Genomic DNA, 14,105 nt, shown 5'->3' on the forward strand with positions numbered 1-14,105 from the left:
AGACACCGAACCAAACACTGGACCTGTAAATACACGGTTAATGATGTGCCGCCTGTCGAAGCCTAGCAATGCTGTTGCTAACGACGCCATTGAAGCTAACTTAGCTACGGGACCTCGTCAAAGCTATGATAAAAACATTAGCGCTCCACCTACGCCAGCCAGCCCTCATCTGCTCATCAACACCCGTGCTCACCTGCGTTCCAGCGATCGACGGCGCGACGAAGGACTTCACCCGATCGTCGATGCGGTCGGCGGCTAGCGTCGGATAGCGCGGCTGCTATCCAACTCAAAGTCCTCCTGGTTGTGTTGCTGCAGCCGGCCGCTAATACACCGATTCCACCTACAGCTTCCTTCTTTGCAGTCTCCATTGTTCATTAAACAAATTGCAAAAGATTCACCAACACAGATGTCCAGAATACTGTGGAATTTTGCGATGAAAACAGAGCTGTTTGTATTGTGATACAATGTGTCCGAATACTTCCGTTTCAACCATCGACGTCACGCGCAAACGTCATCATAAATAGACGTTTTCAACCGGAAGTTTCGCGGGAAATTCAAAATTGCACTTTATAAGTTAACCCGGCCGTATTGGCATGTGTTGCAATGTTAAGATTTCATCATTGATATATAAACTATTAGACTGCGTGGTCGGTAATAGTGGGTTTCAGTAGGCCTTTAAAATTGATCATACAAATTAAAAATATCAATGGACCGTACCCAGACAAACTGTAGCCTATTCCAAAGGCTCTCTACCTCGAAAAAATAAGTAACATTAATATAATTGACCCTTCGGAGCACATCCAATGGACAATAGATTTGAGTAAGCTGCGACCATTGTCTGAGCCAAACTTGTCTATAGCTCGTCATCAAAGTCAGTTTTTATACCAGTGAAGAATTTCAGAATGCAAAATCTGTTAAGGCTCATTGTCCTCCGTTCAAAGTGCACGTAATCCACAGCTTTCATCTCATGGAGGGAGCCTAGCCTCATTTCATAAGCAGCTGTCTAAGAAAACAAGCCCACTATTACTTTTAAATACTTTGATCACTGCGCTGCTTCTCCGAAAAAAATACTCATTCATTTTAGTGCTTACCCATGACTAAAAGTAAACAAACGTGCTTTTTTCCCCCAAAAAAACTGTACGGTGTTTGTAGCTCGCAGCTATTTTGGCTAACAGCCTAGTAAATGCAACGTGTGAAACTGAATAAAACATGCTTTGATTCAAACCTACGAGTCTGAAAATGCCGTTAACACAAAAAACATGTAGCAGGTGATGCCGTTAAAAGTGATGTTTGGTCGTCTCATGGCTGCTCTCCAGGCTATTCATCGTCTTTTTATTAGCTCTCTAACCCGACTTTGCTTTCATGCTGGAGATGAGAAAAATCTCACCAAATAATTTTTTTTTCCTGAAGCGGTCCTGACAACTTTTGTTGGACAAAATGAGACAAAGAAGGAGTGGAAGATTTTACTTGTAAACAAACTGTTGCGTCACAGTCCACGCTATGGTGAGTTCAAGAACCACCGAACCAAGTAGGACAAAACAGTGTTCACCAAATACTCTCATCAGTGAAGCATACACACTAACATATTAAACAGTGGACTTTCTAACAATTGGGAAGCAGTGTTTCCCATAAACTGCCAAGATACCTGTGGTGGTGGGGGCGTGGCTATGGGCGTGGTCACCATGACATCATCAAGTAATTTGCATAATTTACTACAATGATCTGATTTTCTCTAAAAAGGCTCAAAAAATGTATACTTACTAATTAATAATAACAGTTTTGTTTTAAACGTCCATCCATCCATCCATTTTACAATATAATTACAACACTTTATGTAAATATTTATATACAGATTTGAACAATAAGTTATTCACTGAAATATATTTATTAATTGTGGTTCTTACAAAAAATATATCTTATAAAATATAAAAGCTAAAATGTCTCTTAAAACCCTGCCCCTTTAATTAGTGCATACTAAATAATTTAACTTTAGCCTACTACTACAACCATATTATTTACCAGCAACATAAAGTGAAACAGAGGCAGAGGTGTCCTGCCACAGTCAGTAACAAATAAACAGAAAACAGTAGTGGTCAAATACAAATAAGGCAACAAGATAAGTATCCTACACTTATCTTTTGTAAAGTAAATCTGAACAGCCTATATGGGCATCTACATCAACTATATGATTTGCCTGAGAAGCTGGACAGGACAAAAAAAAAAAAAAAAAATTCCAAAAAAAAAAAAATAACAATCTATTTGTGGCGGACGTAATTCTTTCGTGGCGGGCCGCCACAAATAAATGAATGTGTGGGAAACACTGGGAAGGTTTGTGTCATGTTTGTCCTCAAACAAAAAACATACTAAAACAAAAACAAAAATTTTTCCCCCCATCTTTTTCCTTTTTCAATCCTTTTTTAAAAATGCTCCAGGGAGCCACTAGGGCATCTCTAAAGAGCTGCATGTGGCTAAAGAGCCGCGGGTTGCTAACCCCCGCATTAAAAGAACACTTTTAATCTGAGCCGAGGATGTCGTTGTGGCTTGTGCAGCCCTTTGAGACACTCGTGATTTAGGGCTATATAAGTAAACATTGATTGATTGATTGACTTACAAAGCTTGTATTATGAATTTTTGTGAACTAAAACCAATTCCTCTCTTGTTCCTAACCCCTCTCTGCAGAGCTATCCAGCACATTCATCAGCAGACATAAACTCCAGCCTTCCCCCCATGTCCAGCTTCCACAGAGGAGGGGGAAGCGGGAGCGGGGCCAATCACTACAGCACCACCTCATGCACCACTTCCACCAACGGCACAGACAGCATGGGTAAGACTGTTGATTATTTCCCACACCCAACAATGCATCTAAAAGATGACACATCAAATATACAGTCGTGGTCCAAAGTTTGCATACACTTGTAAAGAACATAATGTCATGGCTGTCTTGAGTTTCCAATCATTTCTACAACTCTTATTTTGTTGTGATAGAGTAAATTGGAGCACATACTTGTTGGTCACAAAAAACATTCATGAAGTTTGGTTCTTTTATGAATGTATTATGTGACCAAATCTGCTGGGTCAAAAGTATACATACAGCAATGTTAATATTTGCTTACATGTCCCTTGGCAAGTTTCACTGCAATAAGGCACTTTTGGTAGCCATCCACAAGCTTCTGGTCGAATTTTTGACCACTCCTCTTGACAAAATTGGTGCAGTTCAAGCTAAATGTGTTGGTTTTTGGACATGGACTTGTTTCTTCGGCATTGTCAGGACTTTGGGAAGGCCATTCTAAAAACCTTAATTCTAGCCTGATTTAGCCATTCCTTTACCACTTTTGACGTGTGTTTGGGGTCATTGTCCTGTTGGAACACCCAACTGCGCCCAAGACCAGAAATATGTTTGGAGGAGAAAAGGTGAGGCCTTTAATCCCAGGAACATCATCATCGGCGGTCACTCGAACGAGTATGACGATCCTCCTGGTAGGGGTGTATCCCTTTATGGAGGATGCCTGTGCGTGACTTAGTTTAACGTGGGGAGACTGGTGCACAGACAGTCACCACATGCTCCTTGACAGAATCGGGTCAGGGTCCAGTGGCATGGACTCCAAGACGACTGGGGACCCTTTTCTGCTGCAGCCTTCTTCCGCCATCGCAGCCGTTGTGGTAGTTCTTAAATCTACCGTCTTCCGCCTGCTCCACCGCTGAGGTCTTCACCGTATCCCTGGCTAGGGGGCAGTCAGGTACTCGGCCTTTGCCAAGGGCCACCTGGGGTAACAGTAGTAAAGGGGTTAACTTCCTAGTGCCCCAAGACCCCATAGAGGAGCCTCCACTGCCGGATGCACTTTAACGTCATGTCCAGGACACCACGAACACCAGGCATACCGTCAGGTAGTATAATGCTCTGGGCCTGTTTTGCTGCCAATAGAACTGGTGCTTTACCAGTGTTTCCCATAAACTGCCAAGATACCTGTGGCGGTGGGGGCGTGGCTATGGGCGTGGTTATGGGCTTGGTCACCATGACATCATCGAGTAATTTCCATAATTTACTACAATGATTTGATTTTCTCTAAAAAGGCTCAAAAAATGTATACTTACTAATTAATAATAACAGTTTTGTTTTAAACGTCCATCCATCCATCCATTTTACAATATAATTACAACACTTTATGTACATATTTATATACAGATTTGAACAATAAGTTACTCACTGAAATATATTTATTAATTGTTGTTCTTACAAAAAATATATCTTATAAAATATAAAAGCTAAAATGTCTCTTAAAGCTCTGCCCCTTTAATTAGTGCATACTAAATAATTTAACTTTAGCCTACTACTACAACCATATTATTTACCAGCAACATAAAGTGAAACAGAGGCAGAGGTGTCCTGCCACAGTCAGCAACAAATAAACAGAAAACAGTAGTGGCCAAATACAAATAAGGCAACAAGAGAAGTATCCTACACTTCTCTTTTGTAAAGTAAATCTGAACAACCTATATGGGCATCTACATCAACTATATGATTTGCCTGAGAAGCTGGACAGGACAAAAAAAAATAATAAAAAAAATCTATTTGTGGCGGACGTAATTCTTTCGTGGCGGGCCGCCACAAATAAATGAATGTGTGGGAAACACTGTTTACAGAGAGTAAATGGGACAATGAAAAAGGAGGATTACCTCCAAATTCCTCAGGACAGCCTAAAACCATCAGCCCTGAGGTTGGGTCTTGGGCGCAGTTGGGTGATCCAACAGGACAATGACCCCAAACACACGTCAAAAGTGGTAAAGGAATGGCTAAATCAGGCTACAGTTAATATTTTAGAATGGCCTTCCCAAAGTCCTGACTTAAACGTGTGGACAATGCTGAAGAAACAAGTCCATGTCAGAAAACCAACAAATGTTGTCAAGAGGAGTGGTCAAAAATTCACCCAGAAGCTTGCCAAGGGACATGTAAGCAAATGTTAACATTGCTGTATATATACTTTTGACCCGGGCAGATTTGCTCACATTTTCAGTAGACCCATAATAAATTCATAAAAGAACCAAACTTCATGAATGTTTTTTGTGAGCAACAAGTATGTGCTCCAATCACTCTAATCACAAAAAAATAGAAATGATTGGAAACCCATGATAGCCATGACATTATGTTCTTTACAAGTATATGTCAACTTTTGACCACGACTGTACGTGAGTTTGTGACTAGTCTTGCCTGCAACCAGAACAACCGACTTTAAAAAAGGTGCTTCAGATTGAATTGGTTTACACGGTCATGTGCAGACTAAAGCTCACTATCTCAGCAAACAGCAGGAAAATGAGGAAAAACACTTGTTCTCAATTTTGTCTCCACCTTGACATCACTTACACTCAGACACACACAAACAAACAGCATGTTGGTATGAGTCCAATAGAACAAATGGGAATGAGAAACAGATTGAAATGAGTTTTCACAGAAAGATGTTTGCAACATTCCATGTATTCCACACACGTAAGAGGTTTCCAATGAAAAGGAAACAAGGGAGTTGGAGAATCAGGACAAGGACAAAAACATGATGAATTTACAAAAAAAAACGTTAAATTGTAGGTCAATCTCTAACTAATACTCATCAAGATTTAAATCAAATTATCCCCAATAAATATCCCCAAAAGTCAGCTGGAATAGGTAGATAAACAGTTGAAAATGAGTTTAATCTTCATCTTCTTTTTTTCACTTTGTTTACTGGAAATATAACTTTATTGATTGCCACCTCTTTGAAAAAATATGTTCATGAAAACAAAGTAAAGTGAATAAGGACCTATGATGAGTCTAATTTACATTTAACACACTTCTTGGTGGTCTTGATAATATATATTGAATATACTTTGGCATAAATGTTGCATACATTTTGCAGATTTTTACGTGATAATATATCATATTCTAGGTGTTGATTACAATTTGCATTCGTATTTTGCTGTTTGTTACATTTTTGTTGTGTTTTGCTTGATTGTAAAAGATGCACAACTATCGAGGAGCTGGTCTGCACTGCAAAAACTGAAATCTAAGTAAGATTAAATATCTCAAATAAGGGTGATATTTGCTTATTTTCTGTCTGATAAGATCATTCTTCTCACTAAGCAGATTTTATGTTAGAGTGTTTTACTTGTTTTAAGTGTTTTTGTCCTAAATTATCTCAGTAAGATATTACAGCTTGTTGCTGAGATTTTATGACCGATATTGAGTAAAACATGCTTGAAACTAGAATATCAACTGTTGCAAAGCTGTGTCATCAACACTCACGAGTATAAAACTGCTTTTTCAAAGTAGGAATTTGTTATTTGAAGCATGAAATAAAAGATTATGACTTTGACACAATTGTGTCTCATAATTAAAACAGATGACAGCCAAATGGACTTTGCTGTTTTATTTTCAATGAAACAATAGAAAATGCGTACTCTTACAGTAGTACAGTTGGCACAGTACAGCAAACTGACAGTTAATATTTAAACATTTAACATGTGACATTTCAAACTATTTTGAACAGAAATAGTTCATGCACATTCAGATAAATTCTTCAAAATTACAATAAAAAAAAAATTGGTTTATGTATATATGTGTGCATGTATGTATGTATATATATATATATTAGGGCTGCAACTAACGATTAATTTGATAATCGATTAATCTGTCGATTATTAATTCGATTAATAATCGGATAAAAGAGACAAACTACATTTCTATCCTATCCAGTAATTTATTGAAAACAAATAGCATACTGGCACCATACTTATTTTGATTATTGTTTCTCAGCTGTTTGTAAATGTTGCAGTTTATAAATAAAGGTTTATTTAAAAAATAAAAATAAAAAAAATATAAAAAAAATAAAAACTCTGCGCATAGCATAGATCAGTGAAAAAATTTTTATTTTATTTTTTTTAAATAATTATAATTATTATAAAAAAATATAATAATTGTATTTATCTTTGAGTTATCGCTAGCGCAAGTCAACGTTCTTTGTTGTTTTTAGTCAAATATCTCCACGTTTCGTTTACACTTCTCCGTGTCTCACTCACTCCGTCTCTCTCTCTCTCAGAGAGAGAGAGAGAGACGGAGTGGGAGCGAGGGAACGCCACTCTGATTGGCTGCGGAATCAGTCAATCAGAGTATGGCTTGTCATCTCTATCACAACGACGCGCTGATAGGCTGGTACCACCTGGGTCATACAGAGCTCATGCCACATGCATGGAACCTTTCGCTGCAGGCATACAGTTGTCTCGTATCGCTACTTCGCTAACTGTTCACTCGTCAGCAGTGTTGGGTTGGTTACTGAAAACCAGTAACTAGTTACAATTACTAGTTACTTTATTTCAAAAGTAACTCAGTTACTAACTCAGTTACTTACACCAAAAAGTAATGCGTTACTGTGAAAAGTAACTATTTAGTTATTTCTTTTTTCCCCCCTTTTTTTAAGGCTCCCATTAATGCCCTTTTAGCCTTCATTTCAGTACTGTTATTGCACTGGAGAATAATACAATCTGTTGATCAACTTGACATGCATTTGCACCACTGAACTCAGAAAGCAATGTGGTCTACATACAACACACAAACAATGTGGTCTACATACAACACACAAACAATGTGGTCTACATACAACACACAAAGACAAAGATATGTTTCAAAGGGCCAATTTATTTCAGGCCAGAAAAAATTGACAAAACTATTTTAAATAGCTGCAACATAATGGCACTTTAACTTTAACTCTAAGTAGATAAGATCTTTGATCCAAGACACAACTTACATTTAACTAAAATGTTATTTTCTTTGTGCTCGACAAAAGAAAAGTATTGAGAATGTCTCCATGTTAAAAAACTCGACTTCTGGCTTCGCCATGATGTCTTGTTAGTTGTTATGAGAGTAGCGTATGTGTGTGTGTGTGTGTGGCCCTTTAAGATATGACAGCGTGTGAGGTAGTGACGTCAGTGAGTGAGTGGGCGAGAGAGGTGAGCGAGCGGCGACAGTGAGTGCGTGCAGGTGTTCTAGCTTGGTGGATGGCTGCGTGCAATAAAGTCACAAAGTTGCAACAAACCGCCGGGCTCGTCATTCACCCTCAGCTGTAAAGACCCTCTTCCGGGTAAAGTGAAGGTTGTTAGACCCGAAGTACGGCTCTGGAGGAACGTCTCCCCTGCGGGGAGGCGTACTTTCTGTGGGTGGGGGAAAGCGCGCCTCTTCTTTTCCACCGGAGCGCTCCAATAAAACACACTCAGATCTTCAGTTTCTAGCCGATACTACATAAAAATAACGTAAAATAACGCAGTAACGCATCATGCAGTAACGGTAACTGATTTACTGCATATAAAAAAATAACGCGTTAGATTACTAGTTACCGCCGAGACTAACGCCGTTACAGTAACGCGTTACTTAGTAACGCATTAGTCCCAACACTGCTCGTCAGTCACTGAATGTGAATCAAATCCCAATGCCATGCTCCAAGTTGGCTCAGGCTGGTAAAAGAAAGGTGGACAGGGAAAACCGACGTTTCAAGGAAGAATGGACAGAGCAATATGTTTTCATCCTACCTACTGCAAGTACCAGACCAATGTGTCTAATATGCAACAGTACTGTTGCTCTGGTGAAAAGTGAACATCTGAAACGTCACTATCTGAAAGAGCACCGCACATTTGAAGAGAAATTTCTTCATTATTCAGAGCTAAGAAAAAAAGAAATCACGAGGCTGAAAAAGTCATATGAAACATCAAGGAAGATTTTTGTTAAATCTATGACACAACAATAGCAACAGAGTGCTCACTCAGAGTGGCATGGGTTTTGGGTAAACACAAGAAGCCATTCTCTGTTGAGGTCATTTGTTTACCAGGGATAGGAGGGTTGTGTTTAAAAGTATTTATTTTTTGTTAAAACTGAAAGTTTTATTAAGTTCTTATTTATTTTTGTTTCAAAGAAAATCTTTCATGTATTTTATTGGATATTTATTTTATTTTTGTTGATTTTAAGAAAATGTTAAACTACTACCTACCTCCTGCTACTATATAAGCTTGACCGATAATAAACGGACCCAGCCTGTTTCAAAATAACATTTGTGGACCTTCAAGATTTGTACTTGAGGACCCCTGGCATAGATCAACGAATCGATGACTAAATTAATCGGCAACTATTTTAATAATCGATTTTAAATGATTTAATCGATTAGTTGTTGCAGCCCTAATATACTGTATGTACACTACCATTCAAAAGTTTGGGGTCACATTGAAATGTCCTTATTTTTGAAGGAAAAGCACTGTACTTTTCAATGAAGATAACTTTAAACTAGTCTTAACTTTAAAGAAATACACTCTATACATTGCTAATGTGGTAAATGACTATTCTAGCTGCAAATGTCTGGTTTTTGGTGCAATATCTACATAGGTGTATAGAGGCCCATTTCCAGCAACTATCACTCCAGTGTTCTAATGGTACAATGTGTTTGCTCATTGGCTCAGAAGGCTTATTGATGATTAGAAAACTAATCTTGTTTACTTTTTGAACGGTAGTGTATATATACACTACCGTTCAAAAGTTTGGGGTCACCCAAACAATTTTGTGGAATAGCCTTCATTTCTAAGAACAAGAATAGACTGTCGAGTTTCAGATGAAAGTTCTCTTTTTCTGGCCATTTTGAGCGTTTAATTGACCCCACAAATGTGATGCTCCAGAAACTCAATCTGCTCAAAGGAAGGTCAGTTTTGTAGCTTCTGTAACGAGCTAAACTGTTTTCAGATGTGTGAACATGATTGCACAAGGGTTTTCTAATCATCAGTTAGCCTTCTGAGCCAATGAGCAAACACATTGTACCATTAGAACACTGGAGTGATAGTTGCTGGAAATGGGCCTCTATACACCTATGTAGATATTGCACCAAAAACCAGACATTTGCAGCTAGAATAGTCATTTACCACACTAGCAATGTATAGAGTGTATTTCTTTAAAGTTAAGACTAGTTTAAAGTTATCTTCATTGAAAAGTACAGTGCTTTTCCTTCAATAATAAGGACATTTCAATGTGACCCCAAACTTTTGAACGGTAGTGTATATATATATATATATGGGCTGAGGTTGCTGAGGTAGTTAAAAAGCTCCTCGGTGGCAAGGCCCCGGGGGTGGATGAGATCCGCCCGGAGTTTCTTAAGGCTCTGGATGCTGTGGGGCTGTCTTGGTTGACAAGACTCTGCAGCATCGCGTGGACATCGGGGGCGGTACCTCTGGATTGGCAGACCAGGGTGGTGGTTCCTCTCTTTAAAAAGGGGAACCGGAGGGTGTGTTCTAACTATCGGGGGAATCACATTACTCAGGCTTCCCGGTAAGGTCTATTCAGGTGTACTAGAGAGGAGGCTACGCCGGATAGTCGAACCTCGGATTCAGGAGGAACAGTGTGGTTTTCGTCCTGGTCGTGGAACTGTGGACCAGCTCTATACTCTCGGCAGGGTCCTTCAGGGTGCATGGGAGTTTGCCCAACCAGTCTACATGTGCTTTGTGGACTTGGAGAAGGCATTCGACCGTGTCCCTCGGGAAGTCCTGTGGGGAGTGCTCAGAGAGGATGGGGTATCGGACTGTCTGATTGTGGCGGTCCGCTCCCTGTACGATCAGTGTCAGAGTTTGGTCCGCATTGCCGGCAGTAAGTCGGACACGTTTCCAGTGAGGGTCGGACTCCGCCAAGGCTGACCTTTGTCACCGATTCTGTTCATAACTTTTATGGACAGAATTTCTAGGCACAGTCAAGGCATTGAAGGGATCTGGTTTGGTGGCTGCAGGATTAGGTCTCTGCTTTTTGCAGATGATGTGGTCCTAATGGCTTCATCTGGCCAGGATCTTCAGATCTCACTGGATCGGTTCGCAGCAGAGTGTGAAGCGACTGGGATGCGAATCAGCACCTCCAAGTCCGATTCCATGGTTCTCGCCTGGAAAAGGGTGGAGTGCCATCTCCGGGTTGGGGAGGAGACCCAAGTGGAGGAGTTCAAATACCTCGGAGTCTTGTTAACGAGTGAGGGAAGAGTGGATCGTGAGATCGACAGGCGGATCGGTGCGGCGTCTTCAGTAATGCGGACGCTGTATCGATCCGTTGTGGTGAAGAAGGAGCTGAGCCGGAAGGCAAAGCTCTCAATTTACCGGTCAATCTACGTTCCCATCCTCACCTATGGTCATGAGCTTTGGGTTATGACTGAAAGGACAAGATCACGGGTACAAGCGGCCGAAATGAGTTTCCTCCGCCAGGTGACGGGGCTCTCCCTTAGAGATAGGGTGAGAAGCTCTGTCATCCGGGGGGAGCTCAAAGTAAAGCCTCTGCTCCTCCACATCGAGAGGAGCCAGATGAGGTGGTTCGGGCATCTGGTCAGGATGCCACCCGAGCGCCTCCCTAGGGAGGTGTTTAGGGCACGTCCGACCGGTAGGAGGCCACGGGGAAGACCCAGGACATGTTGGGAAGACTATGTCTCCCGGCTGGCCTGGGAACGCCTCGGGATCCCACAGGAAGAGCTGAACGAATCTGGGCTTCCTTGCCTAGGCTGCTGCCCCCGCGACCTGACCTCGGATAAGCGGAAGAAAATGGATGGTATGGATATATATATATATATATATATATATATATATATATATATATATATATATATATATATATATATATATATATATATATATATATATATATATATATATATATATATATATATATATCTTCCTTGCGCACTAATTGACTGAAAGAGCATGCACTCGGCGCGATGATGTCATGTTATCGATGGGAAAATGCAAGAAATGTAATGCCGAGCGCATATCATTATGTCAAGATAATAGCACTAGCATTTACTTAATTTAAGAATATTTTTCAACATATGGAGAAAAAAGGTCTCATGTTTGTTTTTTCTATCAAGAAAAAGTGCACTTGTTATTAGCGAGAAAATACCTATTTTAAGGTAAATGTTCTTGTTCTATTGGCAGATAATTTTGCTTAGTTCAAGTAAAATGCCCCTAACTTTTGTATTTTTTTTTCTTCTTGTTTTTGAAAACTGACTTTTTGCAGTGTGAGACGTACAAGAGGAGCGACGTTCATATGTTGTTAATATTCAGTGTTTTATTGTTCATAGTTATTATTGTAAATCCCACTTTCTTTATTTTCATGTACATTTTTGGAGTCTCAGTCAGTGAAAAACTGTAAAATTCCATTCCGTTTTTTTAAGGTGGTCTGTCATAATGTTTTTAGAAATCTATCGGACATTGTGATTTTGGTATTGGTACCCAAACACACGTACTATATAGCAGATTTGTACAGCTAAATGTGTACATAGAATTTATACACACAGACACCTTATTTTGCAGTCGTACACGATAAAAAACAAAGTAAGAGACCGAATCACTAACGTGCAGGATTATTTTGTCTGGACACTTTATCCTGTAGGATGATACACAAACTAAGTGATGAGTTTGGCCGTGCGATTACCAAGACGTTATAGGTTTTTTGTCAAAAAAACAGAATCATATTGTCTGTACAAAATTGAGGTACCAATGTACTTAGGAGGGGAATTAAAAAGTCAAAAATGCAGCAGTTTATTTAGCCATGATCCCCCAGCTAGAATATTGTTTTTAATCACATTATATTCATTGTACAATAGAACATACACGGAAGATACTATCAGATTAGCATTTTCTCTTTGAGGAGATCACACAGGCAGACTGAAAATGCCATTTTCATTTCTCCCCCTCTGGCTGTAATCTCATATTTATGAAAAAATATTTTCCCCCCTGCATATGTTGTACATTTTGCATCAAGTCCAGATCGGAGTTCATGTGTAAGGTTTAGGTCAGTAATCCCTCTGACGCTTTAGTAGGCTAGTAGTGTAGCGTGAGTGAGACAGGCTTTTTTAACCCCAAAACATATGCTGCTAAAAGTAGTCCAGTCCTGACAATCTATTTAATGGATTCATTTGCCCTGAAAGGATTTTTCGAAACGTGTGTGTGTGTTCTTGTATTTCTACCCTTCTTGAGACATCAACGAGGAAAAGTACCTTCCATATGAGGACCGGGAAACAAGCTAGGACCGAAATCGTGGTCCCAATACGGAAAACCATTGCATCTATTTGAGAGACAAATACTAGAGTCCGTGAACATTGTTCCAAAGTCAGGATTTTTTTGTTGATTTAATGCGCATACAAAAGTAAACATTGACAGGTGCAAAGGCAGCAATTTATGATAAAACGAGACGGCGGCTAAAGAAGGACTTCCCTGTTCATCCCCGAAAAAACCCGCCAGGTTAACAGCTGATTTTACGACTTCCTGTGCTGACGTAAGACACCCCCGCGTTACCATGAAATGATTAACGTGGACGCCGACTTAAACAAGTTGAAAAACTTATTCGGGTGTTACCATTTAGTGGTCAATTGTACGGAATATGTACTGTACTGTGCAATCTACTAATAAAAGTCTCAATCAATCAATCAATCAAACCATATGTGACCATAGAATTGTCATGTTCTGTGGTTTAGATTATATTTTGTTATTTTTGTTAGTTTCAGACTCTTAGTTCATGTTACGCTCCCTTGTTTGGTCACCATGGTTACCCATTAGTTTCACCTGTTGCACATTTTGATTCACGCACCTGTCACTAATCATGTCACTGTTATTTAAGCCTGTCTTTTTCTGTTGGTCGTCCTGGCGACATTGCTTCTGTTACCTCTGCTACCCATGAGATTCCTGTTTATTATAGTTCATGCTTCATGCCATGCCACAGTAAGTGTTTTTGTTTCATGTTCATAGTTTCTGCCCAAGCGCTAGTTTTTGTTTTCTTAGTCAAGTTTGTGTCTCCGCCTTGTGCGCGCCTTCTGTTTGTTCCTTTTGTTAGTGTTAAAATAAATCATGTCCCTACCTTCACGCCATGTCCGATCCAACTTTTCTTGCATCTCGGGAAAACAAACCCCCCACAGTCCACGTCGTGACAAGAATGAACAAATACACTGCGGTACTAAGACTATAGTGGCCATTAACAGTTAGCTTCTACAGCTGGGTTGCCCAAAGTGCGGCCATCTGTGGTCCGTGACTCGCTTGTCATCGGCCTTAAGCACATTACAAAAAACAAAAAATAGAGATCTCATTTGCAC

General features: G+C 39.8%; 1 protein-coding gene across 5 annotated transcripts in view; it reads left to right on the forward strand.

The window, feature by feature from the left end:
- Positions 1-14,105, forward strand: part of tcf4 (transcription factor 4) — a 355,283-nt gene that overhangs the window by 317,608 nt on the left and 23,570 nt on the right. For all 5 annotated transcript variants that reach the window (XM_062031630.1, XM_062031631.1, XM_062031632.1 and 2 more), the window contains one exon: positions 2,680-2,824. In XM_062031630.1, coding sequence (XP_061887614.1) covers positions 2,680-2,824 — 145 coding nt within the window. The remainder of the gene's footprint in view (positions 1-2,679; positions 2,825-14,105) is intronic.

Source organism: Entelurus aequoreus, linkage group LG21, assembly GCF_033978785.1.
Source record: "Entelurus aequoreus isolate RoL-2023_Sb linkage group LG21, RoL_Eaeq_v1.1, whole genome shotgun sequence".
In the NCBI taxonomy this organism is placed as follows: domain Eukaryota; kingdom Metazoa; phylum Chordata; class Actinopteri; order Syngnathiformes; family Syngnathidae; genus Entelurus; species Entelurus aequoreus.